The sequence below is a fragment of the Chelonia mydas genome, chromosome 1 (genome assembly GCF_015237465.2).
Source record: "Chelonia mydas isolate rCheMyd1 chromosome 1, rCheMyd1.pri.v2, whole genome shotgun sequence".
Taxonomy (NCBI): domain Eukaryota; kingdom Metazoa; phylum Chordata; order Testudines; family Cheloniidae; genus Chelonia; species Chelonia mydas.
In genome coordinates, this window is record NC_057849.1 from 110,682,859 (window position 1) to 110,702,214 (window position 19,356).

A 19,356-nucleotide genomic window follows, 5' to 3' on the forward strand; every position below is an offset into this window, starting at 1 on the left:
CAGCCCCAGGATATTAGAAGCACAAGGTGGGTGAGGTAGTATCTTTTATTGCACCAACTTCTGTTGCTGAGAGGGACAAGCACTGGAGCTACACAGAGCTCTTCTTCAGATTTAGGAAAGGTACTCAGAGTTTCACAGCTAACTACAAGACAACAGATAGTTTAGCATAAGTAGTTAGGACCCCTAGTTGTCACCTATCACCTTATATTGGAATCTATATGATGTATCATGGGGTATCATCAAACAACTACAACCCATACACAGTGGGGACCACATCCAGAAAGAAATCTTTCCTGAACCCCGCCCCCCTCTCCTGGCCTTCAAACAAGCCCCCAAACTCTCCAAGCTCACAATCAGAATTAAGCTCCCCACAGACCAGGACACTGCCAGAACAAGAGACGCAAAACCTGCAGATGTATCCCCACTGCTACAATGATCAATATCTCCTGCAACACATCTTTCAAGATCCACGTGTCCTATCAGAACATGTGGTATGCCTCATCCAGTGCACTAAATGCCCCAATAACAACTATGTGGGTGAAACCAGACAATCGTGCTCTTGAATGAACTCACACAGAAAAATGATAAAAGACAAAAACACCACATCAGCCGAGGGTGACACTTTTTACAAGGTGATCACTCTATATCTGACCTATCAGTCCTTACTCATCCTCAAAGGAAATCTGCACAAAATTTTCAAAAGACGAGCCTGGGAGCTTAAATTAATAATTTTGCTCGACACTAAAAATCATGGTCTTCGGGCTTGTCTACACTGGCAACGTTAAAGCGCTGCCAGCCCTCTAAAAAACCCACCTCCATGAGGGGCGTAGCTCCCAGCACTGCTGCACTGTCTACACTGGTGCTTTACAGTGCTGAAACTTCCTGCGCTCAGGGGGGTGTTTTTTTCATGCCCCGAGCGAGAAAGTTGCAGCACTGTAAAGTGCCAGTGTAGACAAGCCCTTAATAAAGACACTGGATTTATGGCTTATGTGCTCACTACTTGATGCTAAACTATCTGTTTGATCTTGTATTTAGCTGAGTACCACTGAGTACCTTTCCCAGACCTGAAGAAGAGCTCTGTGTAGGTCAAAAGCTTGTCTCTCTCACCAACAGAAGTTGGTCCAATAAAAGATACCACCGCACTCACCTTATTTTTTTATTTAAATCTCAGCTGTCACTTTTTTAGTTCTGCAAAGATACAAAATATTTAGAAATAGCTCATTGTTATTTGATTCACACTCATGTTAATTTACAAATGGACAAAGTGTTTATTTTGAAATTTTAGTTAAGGGTGGAGGAATTGGGCTATTGCTGAGACACACTCTGCTCAGTTAAAGCCTAAAGATAATGATTACAGCATAGTCTGAAATCTCCCAAAATAGGGGTTTGTTTACCAGTGAAACATGACTGACCCTAACCATGTTTGTTACTTAGAGAACTTAAATCAAATAGTAACATTTTAGGGCAGTCGGAAGTGGTGTCATTGAAAAAAAAAAAAAGGTCAATGAACAGCAAAGTGTTGCGCACAATGTATAATTATGCATAAACCACATCCACGTATTTAGGTAGGTGACCGTGATACTGCAGGTATAATAAATGGAGCTATTTATCAGACCTTATCTCTTCCTCAGCTCAGTGTTACAGTTACGTGATGCATTTTTTACCTGGGCTGGAGCACTGGATGAAAGATGAGTCAAGTCTCCGATTCTGGCAGCAGCTCGGGGATCGCTAGAGCTGATCAAAACTGGAGCACTAATGTCCATGGAATGCCTGTTATGCATGGCCTGAGAGGATTTGTGTGTCATACTGAGAGCAGTGAAGGAGTGGCGTTTCTTGGCATTCTTCTTGCCATCAATATGCCGCTGAATGGCACTGACTGCTCCTGTATTGTTTAAAGTAGAGCACTGGGCCAAATTTACTGCCATGTTGGTGTCAGATGGCAAAGGGACATCACAGCCAGATGCAGCAGCTAAGCATGTCTTGTCCATCTCTATAAGCTGTTTAGCTGATTCGTTGAGCTAAGTGCAGAGAAAAAAAAAAGAAGAATGGGGAAATTAAAGAACTGTCACATCTAGCCACTGAACCTGCGAGTTCAAATGCTGCACTCATGCCAGCACTATTAGGACTTCACTTACAGAAGCACCAAAATCCGTCGGAGCGTTTAAAAATAAATAGTGGAAGCCCATAATTCTAATACTCTTACACCCATGTTGAGTGTAATCCCATGGAAATCAATTCAAGCTAAAAAATTCAGTTTCCTGAAAGCAGCTACAAGCTTTCAACTCCCCAAGGCTCTAAAGACGACAGCATAGCATTTCTATCCACGTCAAGTGATGTGAACAGAAGAAAAAAAAACCAAAATAGTAAGGAATATAATTTATACCCACTTTAAGGCCCCTTTACACAGCCAAAGCAATGAAAAGGGGCAGTAGTGTAAGAATTCAGGCCAGTGGGACTAAAATTGAACCAGCCCGAAATGGAGGAACCCAAAACTACAGCCCACTTTTCAAAATGTAACCAGAAGTAATTTGCCTGAGACTACAGAGGAGCCATTGTCACAGCTGGGGTTAGAACTCAATACTTCCTGCATTCTCTAGTCCTGAGCAGAGTGTGCTATGCTATATTCTTTTTGCTAAACAATGCCTCTCTCATCTCAAATGCTAGGCCAGCAAAGTCTGGCTAGGTTTAACAAAATTGTTGGTGTTGAATAAAATGATATATTTGTTATCCTATGTACCCATGCTGCTGTATCAGTAAATGCTACTAAAGAATTCACTAATAGTGCTTTGCCTATGTCCTGCCAATCTCTCCAGTATAATATCTCACTTTTCACAGGGTTATTATAAATATGTACTCTAGGCTTGTCAGTCCAAGAGCATTTCTTCCAAAATCTCTCTAATATTTTTTCTTTAAACATAACTAATATTTTTATCTGTGTACAAAATTAAAGCAAAGGCTTTTTCCAGTTGTATCATTTCGACTGAGCAGTATCACAGTATCACACCTATTCTAACAAGATGCAGTCAAAGCCGAATAAACAATAAACAGGAAACATTAAAAATGGTTCCCAAGAACTCTCTCCCACAGTTTCAAACTTAGCATACAGTCCAAGTGGAAAGCAGACATTGGAGAGGAGGCAGCATACCACGAATGTCTATTCTCTACCAACTAGTCATGATCAATTTAACAGCTCTGGGTGGCCCTGACCCTACAAAATGCAGAAAACATGCTATGTGGAAGTCCCATTTCTCTGAGGTTCTTGACTTGCCAGCTAACATAACTCATATAAGAAAGAACCTTTCTTATACAGTTAGAAATTCTGTAGACACACAGAGATGACCATATTCACTGTTCTACAAGGCACATTCTGGAGTAAGAAGCATTTTCTAAGACACTCATTGCCAACAGTCTGAGCATCCCTCAAGGGGTGCTGACAGCTGGGGGACAGGGAGATGGTATGACTCAGCCAACAGACTTTTATATTAAACTAGAATACCACACAATAGGATTTGTATTTAATGAACAGAATCAATATATAAATGAGGTTAACTAAGGTAAATACCTGCACATTTTCACATATACTAGCACTCTGAGGTTCATCTAAACCAGAGTACACTAAATATTACATTGGATGAGCATGGATTTTATTACGGTATTGCTATTAATAAATGCTAATTATTATGGTATCACCAAAACACCCCAGTCAAGCTTGAGGCCTCATTATGCTGCACAAACATACAGAATGACATAATCTCTGCCCTGAAGACCTGACAATCCAAATTTAAAAACAAGACACAGCAAGTGACGGTAACTGTAAGAGAGAGGGAGGCAAGACAAGAGTAACAGTAACAGGATCATACAGTTATGTAGCTTTGTTGTGAAACAGCTTGATGGTTCCAAATCATGGTAACAGAATTCTAAAATAAAATAAATAAATAAACTGGGTCAGCATTTTTCCATAGCTCTCATAATTCTTATGGATGCCTGACTCCAGTTTACAAAGCCTCATTCCCAAGTAAGAGGTGATAAAACATTAACATCCAGAACATAAACATAAACACGCTGTAATTTTTCATCCACTGACAACCTCCACCAGCCAAACAACAACCTCCAATTAGTGATGTACTGCTACTGACAGTGCTGGGAATAGCTGCTGGGAGTAACTGATACCATTCAATTACAAGGCCATTTTACCAGCTGCATTCTTCAATATGGGACCATTACAGGAGCCAGCACTGTGCACTGCACCTGCCAGTTTTTGCCTATAACAGCTGATCCCATTTGAGATTCTTCAAGAATGTCCATTATTTCCAGCTTCATCATGTTCTAAATTAGTACAGCCTAATATTTGCCAGCAGGCTCCAAGTGGCAACAAAACCAGATGGTTCTTAGGTGTTACAGCTCTGCTTACCCAATCAATGGAGACTCCCTTACTGAATAATTTAAAAATGTTAAGGAGGGAAGCTGAGATACTACCACAATTTATGAGATACAGAAGTCTCTTTTCTGCCACAGAACATGATGAATTATTTTGCTAGTGAGTATCAAATGGGCTAGGAATATCTGCAAAGAGTTTAATAAAGTGTTTTTTTGGACTCTGTGATAGGACCCTGGTTTCACAGCAATGTCCCAAATGGAGTCAGAAGTGCTCCTACTTTTACTCTTAACATCAGAACTATAATTCACTATCTAATAACCCATTTATAAATCCCATTTGTCAATCTTATCAGAAATACAGTAATGGGCAAACACTGTAGAACAATGATCAGGCTCTGGCATAAGAAAGAAATGCTGATTATATTTTAGAGGAAAAGTGAATCAATATGTTTATAGCTGTATCATTTTCTTTTCTTTTTCCTTCTTGCTTGATGACCAAGTTCCAGAGGCTTATCTTCTAGTGAATCTGGCCCCCAGGTACCAATATATGCCTCATAAAGGCACTATGGATATGGAAGAAAAAGCTGAGCTAGGAGATTGATTCCTTTTTGTAAATGGCTTTTACAACTTCTTTTTTAACCTGAATACAAACCTCCCATTAAACACTAAGAATTTAAACGTATCATTAATTTCTGTTGTCCTTCAGCTGATCTTTATACAGTAACTGTTTGCAGTATCAAAGCTTAATGGAAAGCTCTTTAAAACTCCCCATGACTTCGACCCATTGACAGTCTCAGGAACTGGACATTTCTAGAGCCCGGTATTATCCTACTGCAATTTACCGAATCTTTAATTTCAGAATCGCATTTTCTAACATCTCTGATGTAAAAATAAAGGAAAGCCTTAGGCCATGTCTACATTACGGACCTTACAGTGGCATAGCTGTACTGATGCAGCTGCATTGCTGTAAAGTCTCCTGTGCAGCCGCTCCATGCAGGTGGGAGACAGCTCTCCCACTGGCATAATTAAGCCACCCCCAACGAGTACCGGTAGCTATGTCAGCAGGACAGCAAAGCTGACATAGGGCTGTACGCAAGAGCACTTATGCCAACAAAGCTTATGTCACTCAGGAGCATGTTTTTTTCACACCCCTGAGCAACAAAAGTTTTGCTGACATAAGTGCCAGTGTAGACATGGCCTTACACTGAAATCCTAGCCCCTCTGAAATCAATGGCAAAACACCCATTGACTAAAATGAGGCCAGGATTTCACCCCAACTATTTATATAACAAAGCGAGCCATGGGGATACCACAGAAAACTCAGCATATAACCATTATGGACAGGATCCTGCCAGGTGCCGAGCACTCTGACCCTGATGCAACAAAGCACTTAAGCACATGCTTAACTTTAAGCATGTGAGTAGTCCTGCAGTGTGGGGGCAGAGTGATCAGCTTCTTGCTAGGTAAAGTTTTATAGAAGGCTTGTGAGAGGAAGGAAAAGATCTATAGGAGAGGACCATGTAAGGGTTGTGAAATGCTCCTTATGTAAGATTGTCTATAGGGGCTCAGTTAATTGATTTTGGGTTGCACATGGCTAAGACAATTGTATAACAAGCATGAGCTTGTAGGGTTATTGTGTCCCCTCCCTATGAGGAAATGCTCACACTAGTGGTAATTGCATCAATAACTGGGGCTTGGTTTTGCTGGTTTTGTCTGAGACAGTGTGATATTCTCAGAACAAGTTTCCTTCAGGGGCTAGTTCACCTCCACACAACCTTCATTCTCAAAGGGAACAATGATCAAGCTCCATTTCATTTAAAAATCTGCTGCCCTTGGTCTGGGCCTCGTTGCACACCAATTCACAATATAAGCTGCCATGATTCTGGCATTTAGCCAAAGACAGTCCATCACCAGGTCATACAAAATGAACCAGGTGCTTTTTTCCCCCTCCAGTTCTTTATTTCACTTTTAGATATTCTACTTGAGCCTTTACCACATGGGCTACAAAGGTACAAGTACTAAGCTGGATCATTCAGGACTACTACTGCTGCCAAAATTGTTTTATTAGACTCTAGATAAACTTTACTTTTCTGCAGAACACATTATGATGATTCTCTCTCTCTCTCTCTCTCTCAGACATTTCAATCTTTTATGTGTATGTTAAAAAGGGATTCAGTGCAAATGCTATCAAAATTGAGGTGATACAAGACTGAGCTACATTGTATGTTGGACTACATACCTATACATGGGAGTAAGAATTCCCCTTATGCCTCTTTGTGACCTAATAGACCTTGGGTCTTGCTGCACAGGAGCATGCAGCACTATTCGCCCACTTCCTCCCTCCTCCGAGAAGGTAGAATGGACAATAGAGGAAAAATTATATGATGGCAAGTATGGATTGCCAGATTCTTTCTTTGTGTGTGTGTGTGTGTGTGTTTGTGTGATAATCTGCTGCTGGCATAGGCTAATATTTAATAACTATGCTACGGAGCAAGGAGGAAGCAGAAGTATTGTATCTACACTGGAAACTTTTCCCAGTATAGTAATGTTGCTTAAGCATGTGATTTTTTTTTTTTTACTATAGTTCTATACCAGCAAAAACCCTATTGTAGATGCAGTTATACCAGCAAAAGGGCTTTTCTGGTTATTTATGTATTTGGTTATAGATTTGCTTTTGAGTGATGTCTAGCTGACCAAAGACACAATTTCTCTGTGGTCCTGATTCAGCAATGCACTTAAGCACATTCTTAAGTCCCATCAATGGGACTAAAGTGCTTTGCTGAAGAAGAATGGGATTACTCAAGCATTTCTAGTGAAGCACATGCTTAAGTATTTTGTTGAATTGGAGCCAGTCTGATCTGAGGAGTGGAATTTATGTAAGATCTCTAGAAAAACAATGTTTCATGTTTTCTATGGGCTTTTTGCAGAAACAGTTACCTAATGAAAACGTCAGGGTTTCTGGTTTGCAAACATAGGTATAAACAAAGAAGTCATGTTGAATTCAAGCCCCATTAAAAACAAAGGGGGGAAATCAATGTCCGCTTAATAAAAAAGGATACAATGGTAAGGAAAGAAAAATGCTTTCACCATACTCTGGAGTTAAAAACAAATTAAAACTATTAATAAAGTTTCTTCACAATGTCCCTCTGATAAGATTAGAAGTGTTTGTACCCACAGACTGCTAATTTTGATATTTTACAGTTAATAAATACTAAGAAGGTTAAACACATTGCTATTTTATGCCTCTCAGAGACTTTGGTAAATTGTAGCTCCATGGCTGATTTTATGATTAAAATAAACAGTCTGAATTTATTACAGTGCTTGCAGTTCACAGTAGATATTTGTAGAAAATATTATGCTCCTAAACTCTCAATAAATTTGTTACACTAGGAATGTTACTTATACTCACAAGTGTGGTGATGCGGATCAATGAGTGAGAATGTAACTACATAAACTATTTCTGCCCTTGCCAGGTTAATAAGAACTACAGCATCTTTAAAAGTGTTCTTGACATTCTAATACATGAGAAAACAAAAATAAAAATTTTAAATGTTCAAGAAGCTTTTGTTTGTACTCTCCAAGCTTTCAACCATAGCATCCATTCTGCTCCTGCTAAAGTGAAATAACAAAACTCCCACTGATTCAAATGGAAATAAGATAAAATGCATCCTTAATTACTGATGCTTTAAAGGTTTGTGGAGTAGTTAATGAAGTTTAAACAGAACAGTTCTGAAGACTTACAAGTGGATTGATAAAAAGCAAGTATATTGTTAAAGTTTTACTAAATACATTTATAATCTCCATGTTTATAGAAAGCCTCCCAATTTGTTTAACAATGGCTTGAATGTGTTGGAGGAAAATTATAAGATCCTTGCAGCAAGTGCCAATTTATATACACTTCTTTCAAACAAGGAGGCATTAATGAAGTATAATGTGAAAGAAGAAATTATAATGAAAACCAAAGCATTACTAAATAGTTCTTGGTGTTAATCTCTGTAACAATCCAGTGTTGCGAATGTTCTAATTTATTGCAAGGCAGCGACCAGCAAATGTAGAACAGATTTTTCTGGAAATGGTTTATCCACTATGGAAGAGAAACTCACACAATCTCCCTCGCCCACTGTGATTCAGAGAAGATTGGCTCCATGCAGAATCAGGCTGAAAATGAAAATGACAGACTGTGCAGGCGCACAAAGTGACAATGGGCATACTGCTAGGGGCACACCGACCACTCTAAACTCTGTGCCTCTCTACAGCTGAGATATGGGGTTCACTCAGATATAAAAGCCCAGTAAAAACATAATCATGCTCTCAGAGGAAGATAAATCCCTAAACATCCCTAAATATATGCAGCAGCTTGCCTATATTTCTCTTAACAGGCTTACCTAAATTCTGGGGGAAAAAATTCTCTTTAATACTGTTCCTTGAAACGTAGAAGGTATTTCATAAGCTATTTTCCTCTTTAACAAGATCTTTCTTATTTAGCACCATTGTCATTTCTAAAATATCTAGAGGCTGAAGGAATGTAGTATATTAGAACAATATGTTCTTGAAAGAACGTGTCATTATAATCCTCCAAAATGAAAATAAACGATGCAGGCAGCAGGAGTAAACATTAACCCATGGGTGGTGAACTGGGAATACTTTTTTCCTTTTCCTTTTTCTCCAACAGTCTTTGGACAGAAAATGATTCATATGGATCTAGGAACAACAAATAGGTTGGGGAATCACATAAAATATATAGTATATTGCAAAGCATAACTCGTTACCTTTTGCAAAAAAAATCTAAATTAATGACTATTGCTGAGGAGAAAAGGAAAGAAAAAAACCCAGGAAATGAAAAATAAAAGAACCCACCAAAAAAAAGTTCAGTTTTCTAATTTTTCCTATTTCTTTCTGGAACAATTCCAGCTTTGCAGCCTTCACCCTTCAAGTATGCTGACTATTCTGTCACTGACATGTCATCTCCTGATGAATGAATCTCAGAACTGCTGCACATCTCTAACATTTGAGGATATTTTTCTTCCTATCTGTTCAATATGGGCCAGATTTTGCCACTCTCAGTCATGGTGAGTAATTTCTTACTTCACAATTGTCCCCATTGAAACCAACAGGAGAGTTAGCAAATTAAGGTCCTACACAATGTCAGTAAAGTTGTGCAATAGGGTATTTACCCCACACAGGTTGCAAAAGAGTAATATGGGCCTCAGAGACCAATTAATCAGACTGGGTGCATCTGGAGGGTGAGCCAGGACCAATTAGAAATAAAGCCCAGCTTGGGGGAGAGCAGGGTTTTGTCTCCCTAAAGGGCTAGGTGATCTCTACTGAGGAGAACGCAGAGGAGAGAAGGTGGGAAAAAACAGTTACCTACCTTTCGTAACTGTTGTTCTTTGAGATGTTTTGCTCATATCCATTTACCTTAGTGGTATCTGTAGGCCTGGCTCTGGCACTCTCTGGAGCCCCGCACTCATGTGCAGCTCGTCCTGCGCCCTCTCAGTTCCTTCTTGCTGTCAACTCTGATGGTGGAAATGGAGGGCTGGTCATGGAACGGACATGAGCAACAGATCTCGAAGAACAACAGTTACGAAAGGTAGGTAATCATTTTTTCTTCTCTGAATACTTGCTCATGTCGATTCTATGTTAGGTGACTCACAAGCAGTATCCCTGGAGGTGGGCTCAGAGTCCACGGACGTGCAGCTTGCAATACTGCTCTGCTGAAGCTGGTGTCGTCCTGGGCCTGCTGGGTGATTATGTAATGGGACATGAAGGTGTGGACAGATGACCAGGTAGCAGCTCTACAGATGTCTTGAATTGGCACCTGGGCCAGGAAGGCTGCTGATGAGGCCTGCACTCTGGTGGAACGGGCTGTTACAATCGCTGGCGGAGACACCTTTGCCTGTTCATAACAAAACTTGATGCAGGTGGTTATCCATGAAGAGATTCTCTGTGAAGAAACCAGCAGACCTTTCATCCTGTGACTGCAACAAAGAGCTGTGTTGACTTGCGGAAGGGTCTGGTCCTCTCAACGTAGAAGGCTAAGCCCTGTCTGACATCCAGGGTATGTAATCTGCATTCCTTGCCGGATTTATGAGGCTTGGGAAAGAACAATGGAAGAAATATGTGACACCACCTTTGGCAAGAAGGCAGGATGAGGTCACACTTGGAGCTTATTCTTGTAGAACACTGTGTAGGATGATTCTGATGTAAGTGCTCTAATTTCAGAGACTCTTCTAGCCAAAGTAATTGCAACCAGGAAGGTGACCTTCCACAATAGGAGCAGCAGCGAACACGAAGCTAACGGCTCAAAGGGGGGCCCCCATGAGCCTTGACAGCACCAGGTTCAGGTGCCAAAGCAGGATAGGGTCATGAACTTGAGGATAAAGTTGCTCCAGGTCTTTCAAAAATCTTTGTCATATCATGGGAAAAGACAGATCTGCCCTGAACCAGAGGATGGAAAGCTGAATGGACTGGCAAGTGAACTTTGATAGATGAGAGTGCTAGACCTTGGTGTTTGAGATGCAGCAGGTAGTCTAGGATGGATTGCAGCGAGGTCTGGTCAGGAGACAGATTTTGGTCCATGGTCCGGCATGAAAAGTGTTTCCATTTGGCCAGGTATGTCGCCCTGGTGGAGGGCTTTCTGCTACCCATCAGGACCTGCTGGACTTGTGTCGAGCATGCTTGCTCCTCCGCATTCAAACATGCGGCAGCCACACTGTCAGGTTTGGGTGCAGCAGACGTTCATGTTTCTGAGACAGTGAGTCTGGCCAGCGTGGGAGTTCTAGCGGCGCTGCTATCGAGAGCTGCAACAGGGTGCCAAACCAGTGTTGGTGCAGTCGCGCTGGAGCTATCAGGATAACCTTCACCCTGTCCCGCTTGATCTTCAGGAATACTCTGTGTATCAGTGGTATTGGCGGGAAGGCATACAGTAGCGTCCCCAGCCATGGGAATAAGAAGGTGTTGAACAGGGGACCTCTGTCGAGCCTGTGGATTGAGCAGAACCTGTGGCACTTCCTGTTCTGTCTGGATGCAAACAGGTCCACCTGGGGGGGCCCCCCCCAGTGGGAGATTGCGCTGGCCACCTCTGGGTGGAGTAACCACTGGTGCCGAGACGAGAAGAACCTGCTGACATGTTCCTGGCACCCGGGAGATGTGAAGCCACAAGATGAGTGGCATGCCATACACAGAAGTCCCATAGCCAGAGAGCTTCTGGGAAAAGGGCCAATGAGAGGGCTCTGCCTTGCTTGTTGATGTAGGAAATCGCGGCGGTATTGTCCATCGGGATTTTGACAACTCTGCCCTTCAGGTAAGGAAGGAACACTAGGCAGGCTAAGCGTATTGCCCTGAGCTCCCTGACATTTATATAGAGGGGGAGCTCCTTCTCCGATCAGATCCCTTGCATGCTGATGTCATCGAGGTGGGTTCCCCAGCCCAGGTACAATGGGTCAGAGACCAGCGTCACCAGTGGAGATGGGGTGACAAAGGGAATCCCTTCCAACACCGACTGAAGGTCTGTCCACCACTCCAGGGATGGCAGAACATGTGGCGGAACTGTGATGACTAGGTCCAGGCTGTGCCTGCTGGGAGCATAGACTGATGCTTGCCACAACTGATGCTACAGGGATCTGAGACGTGGCCACACGTGCCAGACCACATAAGTACATGCTGCCATGTGGCCCAACAGCCTGAGGCAGACCTGGGTGGTTGTGAGAGAGTGTGCTCTTATGTGGGTAATAAGCTCCGACATGGCCTGGAACCATGACTCTGGTAGGAAGGCTCTGGCCTGGGTGGGGTCGAGCACTGCCCCTATAAACTCTATCCACTGAACTGGGTCCAGGGTTGACTTCTGCTTGTTTATAAGCAGACCCAGGGCCTCAGAGGCGGTCCGCAGTTTGCCGCTGCACTGAATCTGGGCTTGTGACCGGCCTCTGACTAGCTAGTTGTTGAGGTACAGGTATATCTGAATGCCCCGGTGCCAGAGGTAAGATGCCACTACCGCCATACATTTCATGAACACTCATGGTGCAGCAGAAAGGCTGATTTAGTTCAGGATTGGTCCTGCTTTGAGTAGGGGGTTGGACTAGATGACCTCCTGAAGTCCCTTCCAACCCTGATATTCTATGATTGAAGGGTAGTATTGTGAACTGGTAATGGCGTTGACCCACTATGAAGTGTAAGAACCTTCTGTGTCCATGGAAAATGGAGCTATGGAAGTAAGTGTCCTTTTAGTCCAGGGTGGCGAACCAGTCTCCCACATCCAGAGCAGGAATAATGGAGGCCAGGGAGACCATGAGGAACCTCAACTTCTTCAGATACTTGTTGAGGTGATGAAGGTCTAGGATGGGCCTGAGGCCCCCTTTGGCTTTCGGCATTAGGAAGTATTGGGAATAGAATCCCTTTCCCCTCTCATCTTGAGGAACTTCCTTGATGGCTCCTACCCAAAGGAGGGTTTCCACCTCCTGTGCGAGAAGCTGCTTGTGAGAAGGGTTCCTGAAGAGGGACGGGGAAGGGGGGTGGAAGGGAGGGGAGGAGGAAAACTGCAGGGTACAGCCAAATGTTATGGTGCTGAGCACCCAGCGGTCCAAGGTAATTCAGGCCCACGCAAAAAGGAACAAGGATAAATGGTCCAGGAAGAGACGGGGAGCTGAATCCTGAACAGGTCCGGTGTGTTGCCTTCGGGGGCACCCTCAAAATGATTGCCGTTGACCACCCTGTTGGCAAGCAGGGCCTGACTGAGGGGCCAAGGAAGACTGGGTCAAGTGGTGACACTTAAACCCTCTGCCTTTCCTCCTGTAGGGGCTCTGCCGGGAAGGACCTGAGCACCTGGGTGGCTGCTGGTGCAGATGCTGCAGTTTCTGCATGAGACCATGTGGAGCAGGTCAGCTCTGAAGTAACCCCTGTGTAGCTTATCTACTCTAAAGCAACTTGAGCTTTATGTCACCAGCTCTAAGTATAGACACACCAACAGTCTTCTCAGAGTGTAGTAATTCATTAGCTCCAAATGTTAGCCCTTCAAACACTATAAATACAATGACCGGCTCTCAGGAGAGACAATAGAATAAAGTGGATTTGGAGTTTCTAGGCCATGCTCTTGACTTGTGAGGTGGCTAAATGAATTAATGAATAAAAAATCCACATGTAATGAAAATTTTCTGGAAGTGCATGACAATGATTTTGCCAGTTGCTGTATCACACCATCTCAGTGATGCAAATTTTTCCCTAAAACATTCTCCTCTGATAGAGGCCCCCATGCACTGCACCCACATTTTAGCAAGCAGAGAGAGAGTGCATCCTGAGCAATGGGATTTCAGAATTTTCTTTTACAATGTGTGCCACTATGATGGCACGAGCTGCACTCATGCAGAGGCTCTTACTAGGACATTAATTTTATTATCAAAGCTCCTTGGAACCTCAGTCCTGAACCCAGACCCCATTGTGGTAGGTGCTGTACAAACAGAACAAAAGGGCTGCCCTTGCCCCCAGGAGTTCACTATCTAACTATACAAGAAGAGACAATGGATGGACACAGACAGGCCAATGCAGGACTGCAAGGAAACAATGAGAAAACACACATCAGCATTATAGGCAGTAGTCTCTGCCCATCTACAGTCTAAATGTTGTTAAGTTTATTGCGGGCATCACAGAAGAGCAGGCTGTTAAGAAGGGATTTAAAGGAGGATAATGAAATGTCTTTGCACATGTTTATGGGGAGCTCATCACTAACATGAGGGGCCGTGTGGGAGAAAGCACGAAAGGAGCCTGTTTGAAAATTTAACAAGTGCGTGACGGAGACTGGTACCACGGGCCAGCTGGAGATGGGAGTCAACACCTTGATAGTGAATAAGAGATAATAGGTAGGGTGCGGATAGGTCAGCAAGGGCCTGGAAAATGAAGAAAGCAGCTTATGTTTGATATGATAGAAAAGGACGAGCCTGTGGAAGGATTCAAAGAGAGGGGTCAAAGCAATGGGCTAGGAAAACGACTGTTGCAGCAGCATTCTGAATGGATACGACTTGGGCAGGACTGCATTTGTCAAGGCCAGAGAAAATGATGTTACTGTAATCAAGATGTGAGATGATGAGAGCCTGGATGAGAATTTTAGCTGTGTGGCCGGGCAGAGACAGACCGGAGGATCTGTGAAGCCAAAAGGTGTTATCTCTACTACCTGAGCGAAAGCAGAACTTCTACTTCTGTATGGGTCAGCAACAAGAGGGCAATAGTCACACGCCTAACCATTCCATGTCAGTGCACAGAAACAACAGGCAAGGGGCATATGGATCAGATAGGGCTGACAACTTTCTACTCACACAAAACCGAACACCCTTGCCGCACCCATCCTCTGAGGACCCGCCCCTGCCACACCCCTTCTCAGAGGCCCCACCCCCTCTCACTCCATCCCCCCTCCCTCTGTTGCTCGCTCACCCCACCCTCACTCACTTGCTCATTTTCACTGGGCTGAGGCGGTGGGTTGGGATGCAGGAAGGGGTGCAGTTTCTGGGGGGGGCAGGTATGAGGGGTTAGGGTGCAAGACTGGGGCTCTGGGCTGGGGGATGGAGCAGAGGGGTTCAAGGTGTGGGAGGGGGCTTTAGGCTGGGGTAGGCAGTTGGAGTGTGGGGGGGTGTGAGGGCTCTGCCTGGGGGTGCAGACTCTGGGTGGGGCTGGGGATGAGGGATTTCAGGTGCAGGAAGGTGCTCTGGGCTGGGATGGAGGGGTTCAGAGGGTGGGAGAGGGTGAGGCATGCAGGCCCTGGGTGGTGCTTACCTCAAGCAACTCCCAGAAGCAGCGGCATGTCCCCCCTCCGGCTCCTGTGTGGAGATGTGGCCAGGTGGCTCAGTGCGCTGTCCCGTCCGCAGGTGTCACCCCGCAGCTCCCTTTGGCTGTGGTTCCCGGCCAATTGGGAGCTGCAGAGTTGGGGCTTGGGGCAGGGGCAGTGTGCTGAGCCCCCTGACTGCCCCTACACCTAGGAGCTGGAGTGGGGACATGCCACTGCTTCTGGGAGCTGTGCAGAGCCACCACAGGGAGGGAGCCTCCCGTAGCCCCGCTGCGCTGCTTACCGAACTTTTAACGGCCTGGTCAGCAGTGCTGACTGGAGCCGCCAGGGTCCCTTTTTGACCGGGCGTTCTGGTCAAAAACCGGACACCTGGCAACCTTAGTACCAGACACCATTCTAGACACAGAAAGCTAGTCCTGTCCCTAGAGTGCAGCAGTACTACCTTTTGCCCTAACCTTTGCTTCTGCAGTTCTTTTTTTTAAATCCCTCCTTCCTCCAGGAGCCTGGCTATTGCCATGAGGGATCCCTAGATGCATAGGCACTGACTTTTATTTTTCCCCGGGAGTGCTCCACCCCAGCTTTGCCCCTAGGCTTTTCCCCTTCCCTCAAGGCCCCATCCTCACTCCGCTTCTTCCCATCTCTGCTCCGACCCCTCCCCCGAGGCTCCTGCCCACCACTCGCTGCTCTCCACCCTCCCCCAAGCGCCTCCCCCAGTCACCAAACAACTGATTGGTAGCACTGCCGAACAGCTGTGGCTAATGGGTGCTAGCATCCACTATTTTTTTTCCATGGGTGCTTGAGCCCTGGAGCACCCCCGGAGTCGGCTCCTGTGCCTAGATGACACAGAAAGAGACAGCACTCCGGGGACAGCTGGAGCATGTAGCTCAGCTATGTAAGAGAAGCTCCTCAGCAGGTGTGGAGCAGGAGAACACAGCACCATGGGCTCCTAGAACCATCCTGCACCCACGACCATTCTGCACCTTTCCCTGCCCCAGACCCCCCACTAATCCAGACCTTTGGGGAAAAGGACTACACACATGCCACACACATATCCCCCATTAGCAGACCACCGTGTTTCCCTCCCATGATAGATAACACTGACAAACAGACGAGGGGTGGGTTGAGGACAAGTAACTGCCCCAAAATCCTAGACTGACTGGGAGAATGAACAGAACAGACAGCAGTGCCACTGCTCCTCCCCTCAGAGAGCAGATACGCAGGCCCACCTACTGAGTTAGGCCTCAGGGAGGGAGACAAGGCATCCCGCCCCCAAGTATGTATTCTGCTGCTGCGGTGTCAGAGATTGGAGAAGGGGTAGCACAGAATGTGCCCCAGCTGGAAACAGGCTGCCTTGGCTCAAATCTCACTCACTTTCCCCTCTGCTGGCAGGCAAGGTTTACACTGTGGGCGCTACTCCTTGCCTTGCAGGGACAGCTCTCCTTGTGAAAAAGGATAAAATAACCCAGGAGTCTAGGCTGCCCAGCATGCTCTTTCCCAAGCCAGAGCAAAATCCACCACAATGTCTGACCTGTGATGTCACACACATGCCTTTCCAGATTTGTCCCAAACCTCCAGAACTATTCTATTATAAATGAAAATCATTCTCATGACATTTCCTGTTGAAGCAGTTCAGTTCTGTCAACATGGGACAAAGTCAGATTTATAACAGGAAACCTCTGCAACTTTGCTTACATTGAGACTTATGTCATTAACCTTGTTTATACAGTGCTTAGCATCCTTGCAACACAAATTAATACATTAAAATAAATAATAAATTGAGGGACGACAGTAAGGGAGGAGGCGGCTTACCACTTAATTCTGGGTTCCCTGCCTCATCATTTAAGTCTAATCTGTTGCACAGAACATGAGGCTTTGACAGCGCCTTCTAGATATTTTCACAAGAGCAAATGGTGGCACAGGATATACAACTGACATTGGGTTAATCCAGTTGTCAAGGGATTTAAAAAGCAAATAAAAACCATGAATTTGGATGAGAATCCTTTTATTAGACAGACTAAAAATAAAATGGGTGAATTTTCAAGAATCCCTTGCTCACTGACAGGCAAACTGGAGGAAAGTGAAATTCCCGAATAGGTACCAACCTTTTATTTTTGTTAATTTGTTAGATCTAGTCCTTCTCTTGTCTTGCTAACTTCAACACCAATACCTAAAAATATACTTTGAGTTGAGGCTTGTTTAAAGCAACATTTATTTATGGTGCAATTAATTAGTTTTTTAGCCTGAAAAAAACAAAACAACAACTTCACCGAAATTGTTTTTTGTTTGAAAATAGCTTTCAGCACAGGTCTGTACTCTTGGGCCTTCTTGCCTCTTGTGCATTGCACAGAGAGTGCTCTAAAGTTCTAGAAACTTCGATTATCTGAAGCAGCAAGCAACTGGGGGGAAGCAGTTCCTGCGCTTCACCAGAGCATTCAGCCTTTGCTCCTTGTTTGATAAAAGGCATAAGCCTAGCCAACCTATTGTAACTCTTGGTGGGTGGCAGGATGTGAATCTATGCAGCATGCTAGCTTCTGAGGACCACCGTTTTATAGGTAAGTAATTCACTTTTTTATAAGTAAGTAATTCACTTCACTAAATTTTGCTATATTGATTTCCACTCTTGGAGTTTATAGAGCTAGAGAAATACCTGGGCACAAAAAGGCAAGCTCAATAAGTGAAACTAATTAAGATACACAATTTACAGCAACAACAGTAATAAAAGAAAAATAGCAAAATGTCTATGTAAAAAATAAAAATCTTGTAGGTTTTTATTTTTAATTGAGTACTATGCAAATTAAGTATTTGTTGCTCTTGATGCAGATTTCTTGAGGCACTGGTTCAAAATGGACAATTGTGAGATATTTAAAAATAAATGCACACTCTTGAACTGCTGGAACAATCTTCAGAACCTGGCTGTCAGAGGTGATCAATGGCTAAGACAGAGGCCCCCTACAATGTAACTCCTCTAGATAGAGACCAGAATAATGATTACATGCTCTAGATCTACTTCAAACCCCCATGGAGTTGGGTACATTGCTGAATGGAAAATGGCACATAGAAATATGATATATCTTAGGATCCCAAAGCCTATCACCCCAAAATCTGTGAAGTTGCTGAAAAGACTGAAGTGTTTCAAAACCTATTTTAATGGCAAAAGCTAACAGTAAATAAAATACTTTTAGGGGTCCCTTCAGTAAGTACCAGACCAAAGGGTTAGATGTTTGGCCTCAGGTATTTTTTTCACTCCAAATATTGTAGGAGTATATGAACCTCAATTTTCTCTTAAGAAATTCCCTCAGCCACCATGGCAGGCCTCTGAGCTGATGCTGCCCCTCTCACTGGAATCCAGAGATCAGAAGCCGGGTGATTTCTCTGAATATTGATTCCAGATGAAGAAATTTTCACTGGTCTATCGCCACATTCCCTGTAAAACTATAAATTCACTAGCCATGACTCGAGGAAGGAATTTAGTAGACAAAATGGATGTACTGTTCCCAAGTCTGCCTAGACTTCCTGTACATTAGCATCTGATCTAAGCAGTGCTAATGCTTTATTAGTGACAGCTAATATAATATGGAATTGCAATATACAGCCATTGGAAAGGAGATTAACTATGGCAGTTTGTTTTCCCTTAGAATCACATTAGTTTCAGATGTAAACTTTTTTAATAAGTGTTATGACTTTTTATTTTGCTTGTAGGCATTGGTGGAAACTTACAATACCACAGACTGTACTAACACATTAAGTTTCTGACATTAAGGTGGGGATTCTTTTGTGGAATGGCCATTGTGCTGAGTGAATGTGATCTCGTTTGCTCTTTACATAACATTTATGTAATATGAAGGAACGACAGGCACAGTGGGGCTCATATTACTGTATTTACTAAGTACATATAACACACAAGCCCCACACATACACATGTTGAGGCTTTGGAAGGATTCTGACTCAAAAGACAGTGAAAGCCACTAGAGGGCTCAAAAACTACTTAAAGGGATATTACCCAATTCCTAATGTTACAGTGGGTTTGGCTGCTCTGTTATGGACTGTGTTTATAATAGACTTCTAGGGTGCCAAGAGTCTGTAATATGTGTCTTTTTATTTTGATTTGCACAGTAAATAAAATAAAGAGAAGAGATCAGATACAAGTACATAGTTAAGAATGACGATCTGCATTAAGAACAGAGGTTGTTATGCGTCATTCCTAGAGGTGA

At 43.8% G+C, this 19,356-nt stretch overlaps 1 protein-coding gene across 2 annotated transcripts in view; it reads right to left on the reverse strand.

Annotated features, from left to right (window-relative positions):
- Window positions 1-19,356, reverse strand: part of SH3RF3 (SH3 domain containing ring finger 3) — a 393,578-nt gene that overhangs the window by 84,652 nt on the left and 289,570 nt on the right. The window contains exon 4 of one of the 2 annotated variants that reach the window (XM_037897480.2): window positions 1,665-2,018. The exons of the other annotated variant lie outside the window; for it this stretch is intronic. Within the exon in view, the coding sequence (XP_037753408.1) occupies window positions 1,665-2,018 (354 nt within the window). The remainder of the gene's footprint in view (window positions 1-1,664; window positions 2,019-19,356) is intronic. 2 annotated transcript variants of the gene reach the window in all.